General features: G+C 40.7%; 1 protein-coding gene across 1 annotated transcript; it reads left to right on the forward strand.

Moving 5' to 3' along the window:
• Positions 1–650: 650 nt before the first annotated feature.
• On the forward strand, positions 651–9,517 carry gca (grancalcin). The gene is made up of 8 exons (XM_079629264.1): positions 651–806; positions 7,791–7,955; positions 8,030–8,099; positions 8,231–8,274; positions 8,397–8,544; positions 8,784–8,897; positions 8,983–9,041; positions 9,209–9,517. Exons 1-8 carry the CDS (start codon positions 657–659, stop codon positions 9,233–9,235), a joined length of 777 nt encoding a protein of 258 aa, XP_079485390.1. The 5' UTR covers positions 651–656; the 3' UTR covers positions 9,236–9,517.
• Positions 9,518–11,415: the final 1,898 nt, after the last annotated feature.

The following is an 11,415-nucleotide window of genomic DNA, read 5'->3' on the forward strand; positions in this document are numbered from 1 at the left end:
GTAAGTAAAAACAAAACTAAATAATAGACCAAACAAACAAAGGCTTTGACATTTCACAAAATCTTCAATTTATTCAATAAATGAATGGTTTTAACAGATTTGTTGTTTGTACTGCTCTTAATGGAAACCATATCATTTTCTAATTCTTTCAATACCACAGAAAAAGGTTTCTGATTACTAAATTTACACCGATGAAACTTAACAAATATAATCACAAGATTAATAATAGGCTATACGCTTCATTTTCCAAACTATTTTCATATTTGAAAAAATATATCTATAGCCTATATTACATGTAGCCTACATAGCAAAAGAAAGTTGCATTCCAATTTGTCATTAATACATTTAGAAACTTCCCACCATAACCTCTTTGTATATTGACAGTCCCAAAAAATATGAGGTAGCCTACAGTTTATGGTTGCAAAAAAACAAAATGAACAATTTACTTCTATGTCTTTGTTAAACTTGGATAAAATGTTTAGCGGAGTAAAATTTGTGCAATAGGCTATCTTAAATGAAATTTCCATGACCTTATTTGTAATAATATATTTATTAGGTAACAGCCAGACTGTACTCCAATTAATAGTTCCAACAAACCTTGACCAATAGGAAATGACATGTGTATGACCCTATCGCTGTCAGTCACGCTGCTCCTAATGACGTCATCATATGACTTCCCGTCACACAGTCGAAGTACGGAAGTGATCTTGACTGGCCGAAAACTTTCCCATAAAGATTCATTTTTAAGTCATTTCTATTCCTTGAGGGTGCAATCACTAAGTATGGCGTATCCAGGGTATAACAATGTAAGTATCACTTATATGTTTTATGTTGTAGAATGTAAAAATAATTTGATGATTAGTTTAAGAAACGCCAGATTGGTTGAACATCTGTATGTCTTGTTACATTGAATAAATTACATATAACGTAATTTAATACCGGTAATTACATTTCCTTCTATATGGATTTGGCTTGAACTAATATGAATTAGGCATACCGATTGAAACCGCATCAGGTTTATACCTGAGCCCGTATCAGAAATGTAACTTTTTAACTACAGGGCTATTATTTGCCCACCGCCCACCCGGTTTTCAAGGGCAAGGACATTTTCAACAATACAATATATAAGCCATTACATTTTTGTTTTGTTTTGTTTTCCATTGAAACACACATTACTAAAGCAAATTATCTTGAGATTTAAAATTGTGGATTTTTTTTTTTTTGTCTTAAAAATGTCTTGAAATGTGTTTTAAGCATACACTTTCACTTCTAGAAATTTTATTTTAAGAATGTTTAGATGTTTTTTTTATAAAATATCTCCACACACAAAAAAAAATATTTTGTCACAGCACGTCATCCATCTAAACATAAGCTAAATGAATCAAGTGAAATAAATTCTATATTTGCACACCACCCACACCTATTTTTTAAGGGCAGGGACATTTTCAACAATACAATACATAAGCCATAACATTTTTGTTTTGTTTTGGTTTCCATTGAAACATTACTAAAGCATATTAAATTTAAATTTAAAATAGTTTAACCTATTGGCAAATAATTTGTCTTGTTTTAAGCATGAACTAGTAAATCTTATTTTAGGGATGTTTAAATGTTTTTATAAAATATATATTAAATAAAATACTTTTTTTTTGCTGTGTGTCACAGCACGTCGTCCATCTATGTCAAAAACATAGGTTAAAATGAATCAAGTTAAATAAATTCTCAGGCTGAATTCCTACACTGTCAGGAAGAATTTTTTTGCAAAAATGATGCCGGTTTAGCAAGCTTGTGACTTGCCTCTATGGGAAAAGCTGTTGTAGCCTTGAAAGTTTGTTTCCCCCTTTTTTCTGAGAGTGTATAAGTCCAAATATGTATTTATGTTTTTAGTCACTTTTATTGAAATGTTCTGCTCCAAGTCATGCCTATCTAAATGCCTGTCTAATTTAGCAGGTTAAAGTAAAAAAAAAAAAAAAAAAAGGTATATGACCTTATAGCATACATGTGGTTTCACCACAGAAATCACGTGTATAGCCTTTTGGCTATGATATGAACAGGCTGTAGGCTGGAGTTTATTTAGGCCAAATAGTGATTGGCTGTCTGTACTCTTGGTAAAACCCAATGGAATGTTATGAGTTGAATTGTGTGTGTTTTGAAACAAATCCAAGTGGACTAATACATGATGTTCAGCGATTGGTTGTTTGATACATTCTTTTGAACAGACACTAAAGGTTGACTTTTAGATTGCACATTTTATTCTAGCTGTAGCCTATTAGGGCTGTTGTCAGGGGCAGAACACCTGAACCTGGTTAATAAGTCACACCAGACGCGAATAGCGCGTCAAATTCGCGCCTGCCGTGCCGCGTCTAGTTATACGCTTGACCACTTTGTGTCCATTCGCGCGTAAAAAGTTTGAATCGAAATTGACAAAGTTTCGAAACCCGTTGGCGGCCATCTTTTTACAAGATGTGTGATGTTGATAGATCATTTATCGAGAGAGTTACCGCTCTGTATTTGCTCTGGAGAGCAGAAAGGTGGCGTATGGATCATCGTCGCCGTATTTGGGTCCACCAGACCCTTCGGAGGCGAACCCAGTTTGGTGAGTTTTTTCCACCATTTGCTCCAGGAGCTGCGCCTGGATGACGGTCGCTTTCAGCGGTAACGTTACTTGCGCCTGTCCCGCGGCCAGTTTGATGACCTGCAGTCCCGCATCGGAGCGATCATAATCATATGTCACTTAATGCCACGTGAAGCAAGCAGGCTATTGATTAGTTAACGCGGCGCAAATTGACGCAGAAATTCAGATTTTTCAACTGGGGCGGCAGACGCGAATTCGCGTCAAACGCGTGAATGCACAAAATGCACTAAAAAATCATTTGCGCGTAACGCGCCAGACGCCAACTTGACGCGCGAATGAGGCGTATTCGCGTCTACCGTGCCGCACTCTACGCTTCATTCGCGCCGCAGGATTTTTTTACGCGCCTAATGGGCCTTTCACACAGGACGCGGTATGCGCGGCGCTTGCCGCTGGGTTCAGCGTTGCCCTTCAAGCCCCGTTCACACCGCCAGCGATTTTGTCGCTGTGTGTCGCTAGTCTCTGTACTGTGAAGTCGCTTGTGGGCGTTGGTAGTGCTGTCGCTCTAATGTTATTGGTTGACTGGACGTCTGGCCATATCTATACTAAATACCATCACAAGTGATAACTAACTTTACATTATTTTAATTTGACTAGAAATTATAGGCTCAAAAGAAACAGTGTGCTGTTGGGAGAGTGTTTTTATATTCCCATAGCAGTGTTCAGAGGATTAAATCATTTACTAGATTAACGATCGATCAAGCAACAAATTAAACTCACTCATACGGTCATAAATGATTAAAACGTCATTCGTATTTGACAAATAATACAGTTTCTTGTCTCTAATAGTCAACACAATGCAGGGGGGACTGTAAAGTGAACTGCAGCAGTGCTAAACTTGCATCAAAAACGTACAACACTCGAACTATAAATGAATTAAACTCACTGAGACTGTCCACAGTTTCTTTTCCATGCATCATTTTTATTATATCCATGAATGTGGTTACAGTCAAATCATATACCTAAAACAGTGAAATCGCCCTCGAACTCTGTCTCGCCTGCACTCGAGACAGTGACGTAACGTGAGCTCCACTGAAAGTCTTCTTTCCTATTGGTTGTCGCTCGCGAAAATCGCTTCTCAAATTCTCAAATTTCTGAACTTTTATCGCTTGTCTCCTGTCGCTTGACACGCCCACATTCTGTCGCCAACGGTCAATGTCGCTCGTGTCGCCGGAAGTCGCCAGCGCTCCATTGAAATGAATGGGATCTTGTCGCTTTGTCGCTGCGTGTCGCTGGCGGTGTGAACGGGGCTTAACACTTAAATTGACTGATAGACAATTGACAGATGAAGATGTTGCCACTTTCTCCTTACCTTGAGTAATTCTCTAGTTTACCTAACACTGTAAACTGCTCTAGCTTTTTAACCTAATACAGAAGATAAAATATGTTTAAAGGGGACTGTGAGAACGTCTTGGGTTACGAATGTAACCATGAAGGAGAAAGAGACACTGCATCCTAGGATGCTTTGGGGAACGCCTTTAGAGTGACCGGTGTCTGAAGCAGGTATACAACAATAACATTGGCAGGTAACAGCCTATGACGTCACTATAGTATAAAAGGGCACCTGTAGTACACCTCAACAACTTCTTTTGTCTGATAGAGACGTGGGTAGCCATACCCGAAGCATAGCAATGAGACGCAGTGTCTCGTGTCCCTTCTCAGGGAACCATAATTACATTTGTAACCCAACACATTCCCTTTCGAATGGGAACTTGAACTGCATCCTAGGACGCTTTGGGGAACAAATACCCATTTCGCCATGTTAAAGGAATGAATGCTGTAAAAGCAGACAAAGTCAATGACTCCATGGAGCTAGGTCAAGTGTCACAATTCCCCATCCTAGATGGTACGCATCAGCGGCTGTCGTGACTATTCCCTAGGGCCAGAAACCATGGCTGCATACCCTGCGGGCAGATCTCAGGCTATGGTATTCTTCCAAATATCTTCAAGGGAATATGGCCATGGATTAGAAATGTCCTGTCTGTCACTTCTGGGGAAAGTATATGTTCTACGTGAAGGACTGCTTACCAAGGAGGCTCACAAAATAAGCGTACTGCTATCTAAGCAGAGCTCTGGTTAGCGGATGTCTCCGCATGACGACTCTTATAAATCGAGACGAAACCTAACAACGCTTTCCTAAGGGTGGTTTCACCAAGAAGGCTCAAAAAGAGCCATTCAACCTGGCATGACCACCCAGACAGAGCTCTAAGAACGGAGGCCTTAGCAAGATGACTCTCTAAAGCGAGAGGAGGCCTAACTATGTTCTATACCAAGGACTGCTTACCAAGGAGGACAAAAAAGAGCCTGACAACTCAATACTGCTATCCAGGCAGAGCTCTGGGTGGCGGAGGCCTAAGCAGGATGACTCTAATGCAAGAGGAGACCTAGCAACGCCCACCTTGAAGACAGTTAACCAAGGAGGCTCAAAAGAGCTTACAGAGCAGAGGTTTTAGCATAACAACCCTCTATTGAGAGAGGAAGCTGAACTATGTTTTATGCTAAAAACTGCTTGACATGGAGGCTCACAAAAGAGCCGGACAACTTGATACTGCTATCCAAGCGGAGCTCTGGGGAGTGGAGGTCTCAACAGAATGACTCTCTAGAGCGAGAGGAGGCCTAACAACACTCCACCTTGAAGATAGTTCCACCAAGGAGGCTCACAGAGAACCATACCACTCGATGTCACTGTCTATAATGGAATAATGCTGTGTAAGGAGCATTGTAAAACCTGTAATATGATTTGGTCTCTAGACTCCAGCACTCGAGGTGCCGTACAACAGGAGGACAAAACATACCACTTCCTGCTGGAGTCCAGATCCCAAGAGAGTAGGGATGGGCATTTTCAAAAGCTTTGTATTTGAAAATTTGGGCTCATAAAAAAAGAAAAAAAAGGTGCAACGCGACTTATAATCACATGTTACATGTTTACAAAGACGTGAAACTCACCGAGTGCTCACACAAAAATCGCTGCAAAAGATGCTTTCCAACAGGTTTTATCGTAGTTTTTGTCCAACTCCATTGACTTATTTTGGATGTGCTGTGAGGTACGGTATTACAAAAACTACGATAAAACCTGTTGGAAAGCATCTTTTACAGCGATTTTTGTGTGAGCATATAAACTTCCATTCTTCCTGATCCCCGGGCGGGTCTCGCTCCTCTGCTGCAGAGGCAGCTCCAGGCGACACACCAGGCTGTGTTGCGGCTCGTGCGGGTGGCCACAAACGCCGGATTTCGGGATGTTCGGGATTCGGCTTTTGGTTTCTGCGGTCGCCATTCATTAGGTTTACATGCACGCCTTTTGTTTCAATCGGACTGAATTCATTCCGATTGGTGAATCTGAATGTAGTGTTTACATGAACGCTTAAACAAGTGATCGGTTGATGTGCGTTTTAGCATTGTCAAGCAGACCTGCAAAGCTGCCACGTACGTGTCAGTGGCAAATAATGTAATAATGTAGGTGTAGTGAATGGCGACTGTGGAAAGCAGGAGCCGAGTCCCGGACATTTTGGGGGATCTTGAGGTCTGGTCTAGTGCGAGGGTCTAATGCGCTGATGGTGGGGGAGCGGGAGGCGCCCGGAGCAGCTGCTGCAGCGGAGGAGCGAGAGCTGCTTGGCGGTCGGGAGGAAGAGACATGTCCGGGGAAAAGAGGACGTATGGTCACCCCTACTACTCAGCTTTCTCCACCACAGAGCAAGAGCCTGTTAGCTTAGCTTTAAAAATAAAATAATGTCTGACACTGTTTGTACATTCTGTGAGTGAGATCCCACCCACTATGGCCGGTTGAAAACATGCAGCACTAGCTCCTTCAACTAGTTGTAGTTTTTAGCCTCTGGCCAGAAAATACTCAGATAATGCGTCTAGGAAAATTTTCAGATACAACGCGATTTGCGCTGCGCTGCGCTATGGCGTAGGTGGAGTTTTAAAAACTTTTAGCGGGAGCTCTATTGTCTGTTGTTCCTCCTTTCGGTCCACAGTACTAGCCGTTCATCCATTTTGATTTCCGTGCATACGATGTCTTAATATAATTTACTTTCATCCATTTTGATTTCCGTGCTTGTTTGGAACCCCCGATTCTATTGACCGCGCTGGTAATCGTCACAGAGCGCAGCGGCAAAAGTTGAACTATTTTGAACTTTGACCGCGGCGTGCGCGTGAGGACGCCAATGATGCGCACCGCTGCGCTTGCGCTTTGCTCGACGCAGAAACAAAACGTCCTTGCGCGGCGCAAGCCATTGAAATGAATGGGTTTTATAGCGCAGCGCCGCGCATACCGCGTCCTGTGTGAAAGGCCCATAACGCGTCTTTGCATTGACTTAACATTGAAATCACTCGCGCCTGACGCGCTATTCGCGTCCAGTGTGAACGCACCATTAAATGTAGTCATGAACCGAAATTTACATCTGTAAAAGATTTCTCGTTTTTAATCAATCTGCATTTCGATGAACCAAGATATTTTAGTCTATACTGTTTTCAGGTAGGCTAATGCATGAACAAAACATCACTAAACATTTTACCATCTAATAATTTATACGAAACAAAGTGTGAACTTTCAAATTCTGTAATTGTTTTAATGAAATTCAAACAATATATGTTGTGTTGGTGCTTTTTTGACATATCACTGTAGCCACCTCAGTTCTTCTTCTTTACTTATAGCACGAAATAAACAATAAGGGCGTCAGAAGGTATGTTAAAAGAAACTACAGCTTACTGAAATGCCTCATGTAATCGCTCCATCGATGTTTCAAGATGTCAATATCTCAGGAAAGCCATTCAACGTCCATAGCTTGTTAGTTAACTAAAAAGCACCATATTCTGTTTATTAACCGCTAGAGCGGCAAAAGTTGCGGACTGCAGATTTAACCTGGTGTCTTCATTATTAAATGTACGTTTGATTAAATCTGCAAATTTTTATTACGACCACCACAAATGTTAATATTTTAACAATGAATTAGAGTAGAAACATAATTACGTCATTAAAAGGTTAATATAAAACTGCCATATTATGCAATTTAAATATTTGTACAGCTCAGTGTATACACAACTCATTTGATTAATTAAGTGATTATTAAATAATCTTTGAGGTTCGGTTTTTCAGCCAAATCATTTTTTTCCGATCTGTACAATAGGCTGCTTAAAAGTGTCACTTTTTTACTTTCAGTATGGTGGTCCAATGCCAGGAGTTCCTGCTCAGGGTATGGCAATGCCAGGGGTCCCTGCTGCAGGTGGTTACCCAGCACAACCATATGGGGCGTACCAGGGGACTTTTCCTGCTTCTCCTGCCCAGGACCCAATGTGGGGCTATTTCACAGCAATAGCTGGTCAGGTGAGAGCTGCTAGCTATACTGTCTTTTCTGTCCCATTATGTTGTTCATGTAGTAAACATAAATCTTATGTCAGGATGGTGAAGTTGATGCTGAAGAGCTTCAAAGGTGCCTCACCCAGACTGGAATCAGCGGCTCCTACAATCGTAAGTATAAAGATTGTAGAAGGATTTTTAGTTCCAAATGCTTGGACTAGCAAATGAATAATATAGAGCGAGTGAATCATGCTCACTACTCTGCTTTCCCCCCCCCCCCCCCCTTTTTTTTTTTTTTGCAGCCTTCAGTTTGGAAACCTCCAGGATTATGATTGCCATGCTGGATGTATCCTTCACAGAAAAATGAAACCGCTCTGTTCTTATCTCTACAACTTGAGTCAAAAGTTTGCTTCATGCAGTGTCCCAACATTTTTATGTGGTTTAGGTTCTTTAAGCATGTGTGTACAGAGAGATCACACCGGAAAGATGGGTTTCAATGAGTTTAAAGAACTGTTCACTGTGCTAAACGGCTGGAAGCAGAACTTCGTAATGGTAGACAGGGACTGCAGTGGAACGGTGGAACCTCATGAGATGGCCCAGTGCCTTGCTAACATGGGTGAGTGTGACCTTTCATAGTCACAATCTATTGTGCACAATAGAGATCGACTTAATTTATACTTCTGAGATCAAAAAGTAACTAGTTCTCAGGGCAAAATATATCTCAAAGAATATATAACAAGTCACTAATTTTGAGGTTTAAGATCAAATCAAAACTACAGGGCACAATGTACATGTCTTAGCCAATAGCCTTGGCGACTGTGATGTAAGCAACAAATGTGTGTCGTGATTGCACAGGTTTCCGAATTAGCCCACAGGCACTGAACGCCATCATCAAACGCTACAGCAAGTCTGGAAAGATCTACTTTGATGACTATGTGGCGTGTTGTGTGAGGCTAAGGGCACTTACAGGTGATCTATACAAAACTTGATTATTTAAACTACACCGATTATAGTTATACTAAGTATTCTGTTAATTGTATTTTTTTTTATGTAGACAACTTTAGGAGGAGAGATACAATGCAGCAGGGAATGGTGAACTTCCAGTATGATGATGTAAGTGAAGACAAAGTTTTCCCATTTAAGTGCCTGTATTTTCTGCCTCACTGCCACTTATTTTTAAAATCTAAGATGGGTTTTACTGATTAATTGTAAAAGTAAAATGGGTTACTTCTTGAAAGCATATAGGAAGCTGTTTTAACATCTTCAATTTCCTCTTGCAGTTCATCCTGTGTACTATGTCTCTCTGAAGAGGGTTACTGACAAGTACAGAATGCACTCCAGGAACACCACTGAATGACTGAAAGTGCAAAGAAATATATTTGCTAATTTGCCAGTATAATGTTATATGTGAACATAGGCGTAAACCATATATTGCTTGAAATTGCTATCAATATTTGTGCCAAAGCAGACCTCAGTTGTTTTTAAATGATCTTTTTCATATTCATTCTTTATAAATTTGTGTATTATGTTAAAATATAATCACACGGAACATATATTTTGCCAATAAAACATGGTACATCTTAATTAAAGAGTTGTGTTCTGGCTTTAGCAGCAAGGACGGTGAGAATGCGCTGCTGTGGTTCATGTAGGTAGTAAAAATCAGTGTTGGGGGTAACGCATTATAAGTACGTAATCCGATTACTTTTTCAAGTACCTACCAAAGTAACTACTTTTTAATTTACATTTATTTACTGACAGCTTTCCTGTCCGCATGTTGAGGGGAATCGGGAGTAAGTGCAGAGGCGTTGTCTGTGCAGTCTAAACATGAGCTGGCTTGTAGTTCTAGACCAAATCAGAGCATGCATTTACTTGTCTCACTTGCACAAAAACAGACTAAGTATTCCTCAAGTCAAGTTGCCTTCATTTATATAGCCCTTTTAACAATATAGATTGTTTCAAAGCACCTTTACAGTGATAATATGAAAATGAAAGTATGGTAACTGAGATTGTTTTGGCTTTACAGCAGCTCTAGAAAAAAGTTATTCACCAGCTCAAGTTAGTTTTGATTGATTCACTTCCGTTGCAAAGATCATTATAGTGATCAACTTAGGGGCCGCTTACACGTCCCTGTTCTAACAGAAAACCTCAACAAATTACTTGTCTGGCCTTAATTCAAAATAAATATTTTTTTGTCGCTTCCGCATATCCATGTGAACTGGAATCATTTTGACAAATTTTTTTAATTATATCTATGGCTATACCCCTCAAAATCCACTTTTCTCAGAATATAATTTTTTGTCTAGTAATTTGAATGTTGTAGCCTATTCGAAAGGAGATGCAAAGAAATTACACATTGCTGGGTGTATTTTAAAATGTCAACGACGTCATACACATCGTTACGACCAGATACTGCTTTACGGCAATCCTTCAGTCACTTTGGTGCTTTGCTTTCGCGCTCTGCACTTTCTTTTCTCTCGAGGCATCGACAACACAGCTGACATGTAAATACACGTGCTAGAAGAGTTTTTGCTAGAAGACATTCTGGTCCCGCTTCGGATGCCACGATGCCATCAAGAGGTATCACTACGAGAAAAGAGAACTGACTCCGGCTTGCCTGCACTTTTTTCACTCCTCCCCTCACTGCAGCCGCCTACTCTCACATAGCCTACATTTCAGGCGAGGCAAGGCGCATAGCAGGCCTCTTGTTTGAGATGCGCCTGGAGGCGCATTTTTTTGCGGTGAGGGGAGGAGTGAAAAAAGTGCAGGCAAGCCGGACAGTTATTCTCGTAGTGGATCCATAGACAGTAGCCTATAAACGAGTGGATCAGACACCAACGAGATCAAAGGGATATCGCGGGATTCACGCTCGTGTACGGTGTTGCTAATAAACTGGATGTAATTTAAGTTCTGTTGCTTTTACAAGAAAATAAATATAATGAACAAGACACTCAAAGTTCTTGTTATTTAATTACATACCAAAGACGCGTTTATCAATAATTTTTACTTTAATTACATGTTTTATAAACATTTTAAAATAAATATTACAACAATCAAATAACCCATATAGAGATCACACTGTCAGAGAGTTTGGGAATACTCACACCTAATTTATACACATAAAAACACGAAATCAGAGTTTTCAATTCAAACATTTTAAAAGAGAACAATACATCACAGTTGTTTAAACCAATGAGCATTAAGCTGTGTCTTCAGTCGTTTCCCATCAACTGCAGAATCCGACACGTCCGCCTTGCGCTCGCGAGAGTTTTTTGACATACGTCAGCATGACATCAGAGCCAGGCGGACCGCACTCGGATAAAAGCCCTCAAAGCTTTTCTGTCAAACCTCAGGGGGCACCATGTCTTAGTCCGCACGGACAACACGTCAGTGGTGGCCTATATAAATCACCAGGGCGGCATCAGGTCGGGAAACCTGTATGCCACACTCCCTGTGCAGCGTTTTTCTCGAAGAGCAGGGATGCGTTGGC

The sequence above is a fragment of the Phoxinus phoxinus genome, assembly GCF_949152265.1.
Source record: "Phoxinus phoxinus genome assembly, chromosome: 11".
Classification (NCBI taxonomy): Eukaryota; Metazoa; Chordata; class Actinopteri; order Cypriniformes; family Leuciscidae; genus Phoxinus; species Phoxinus phoxinus.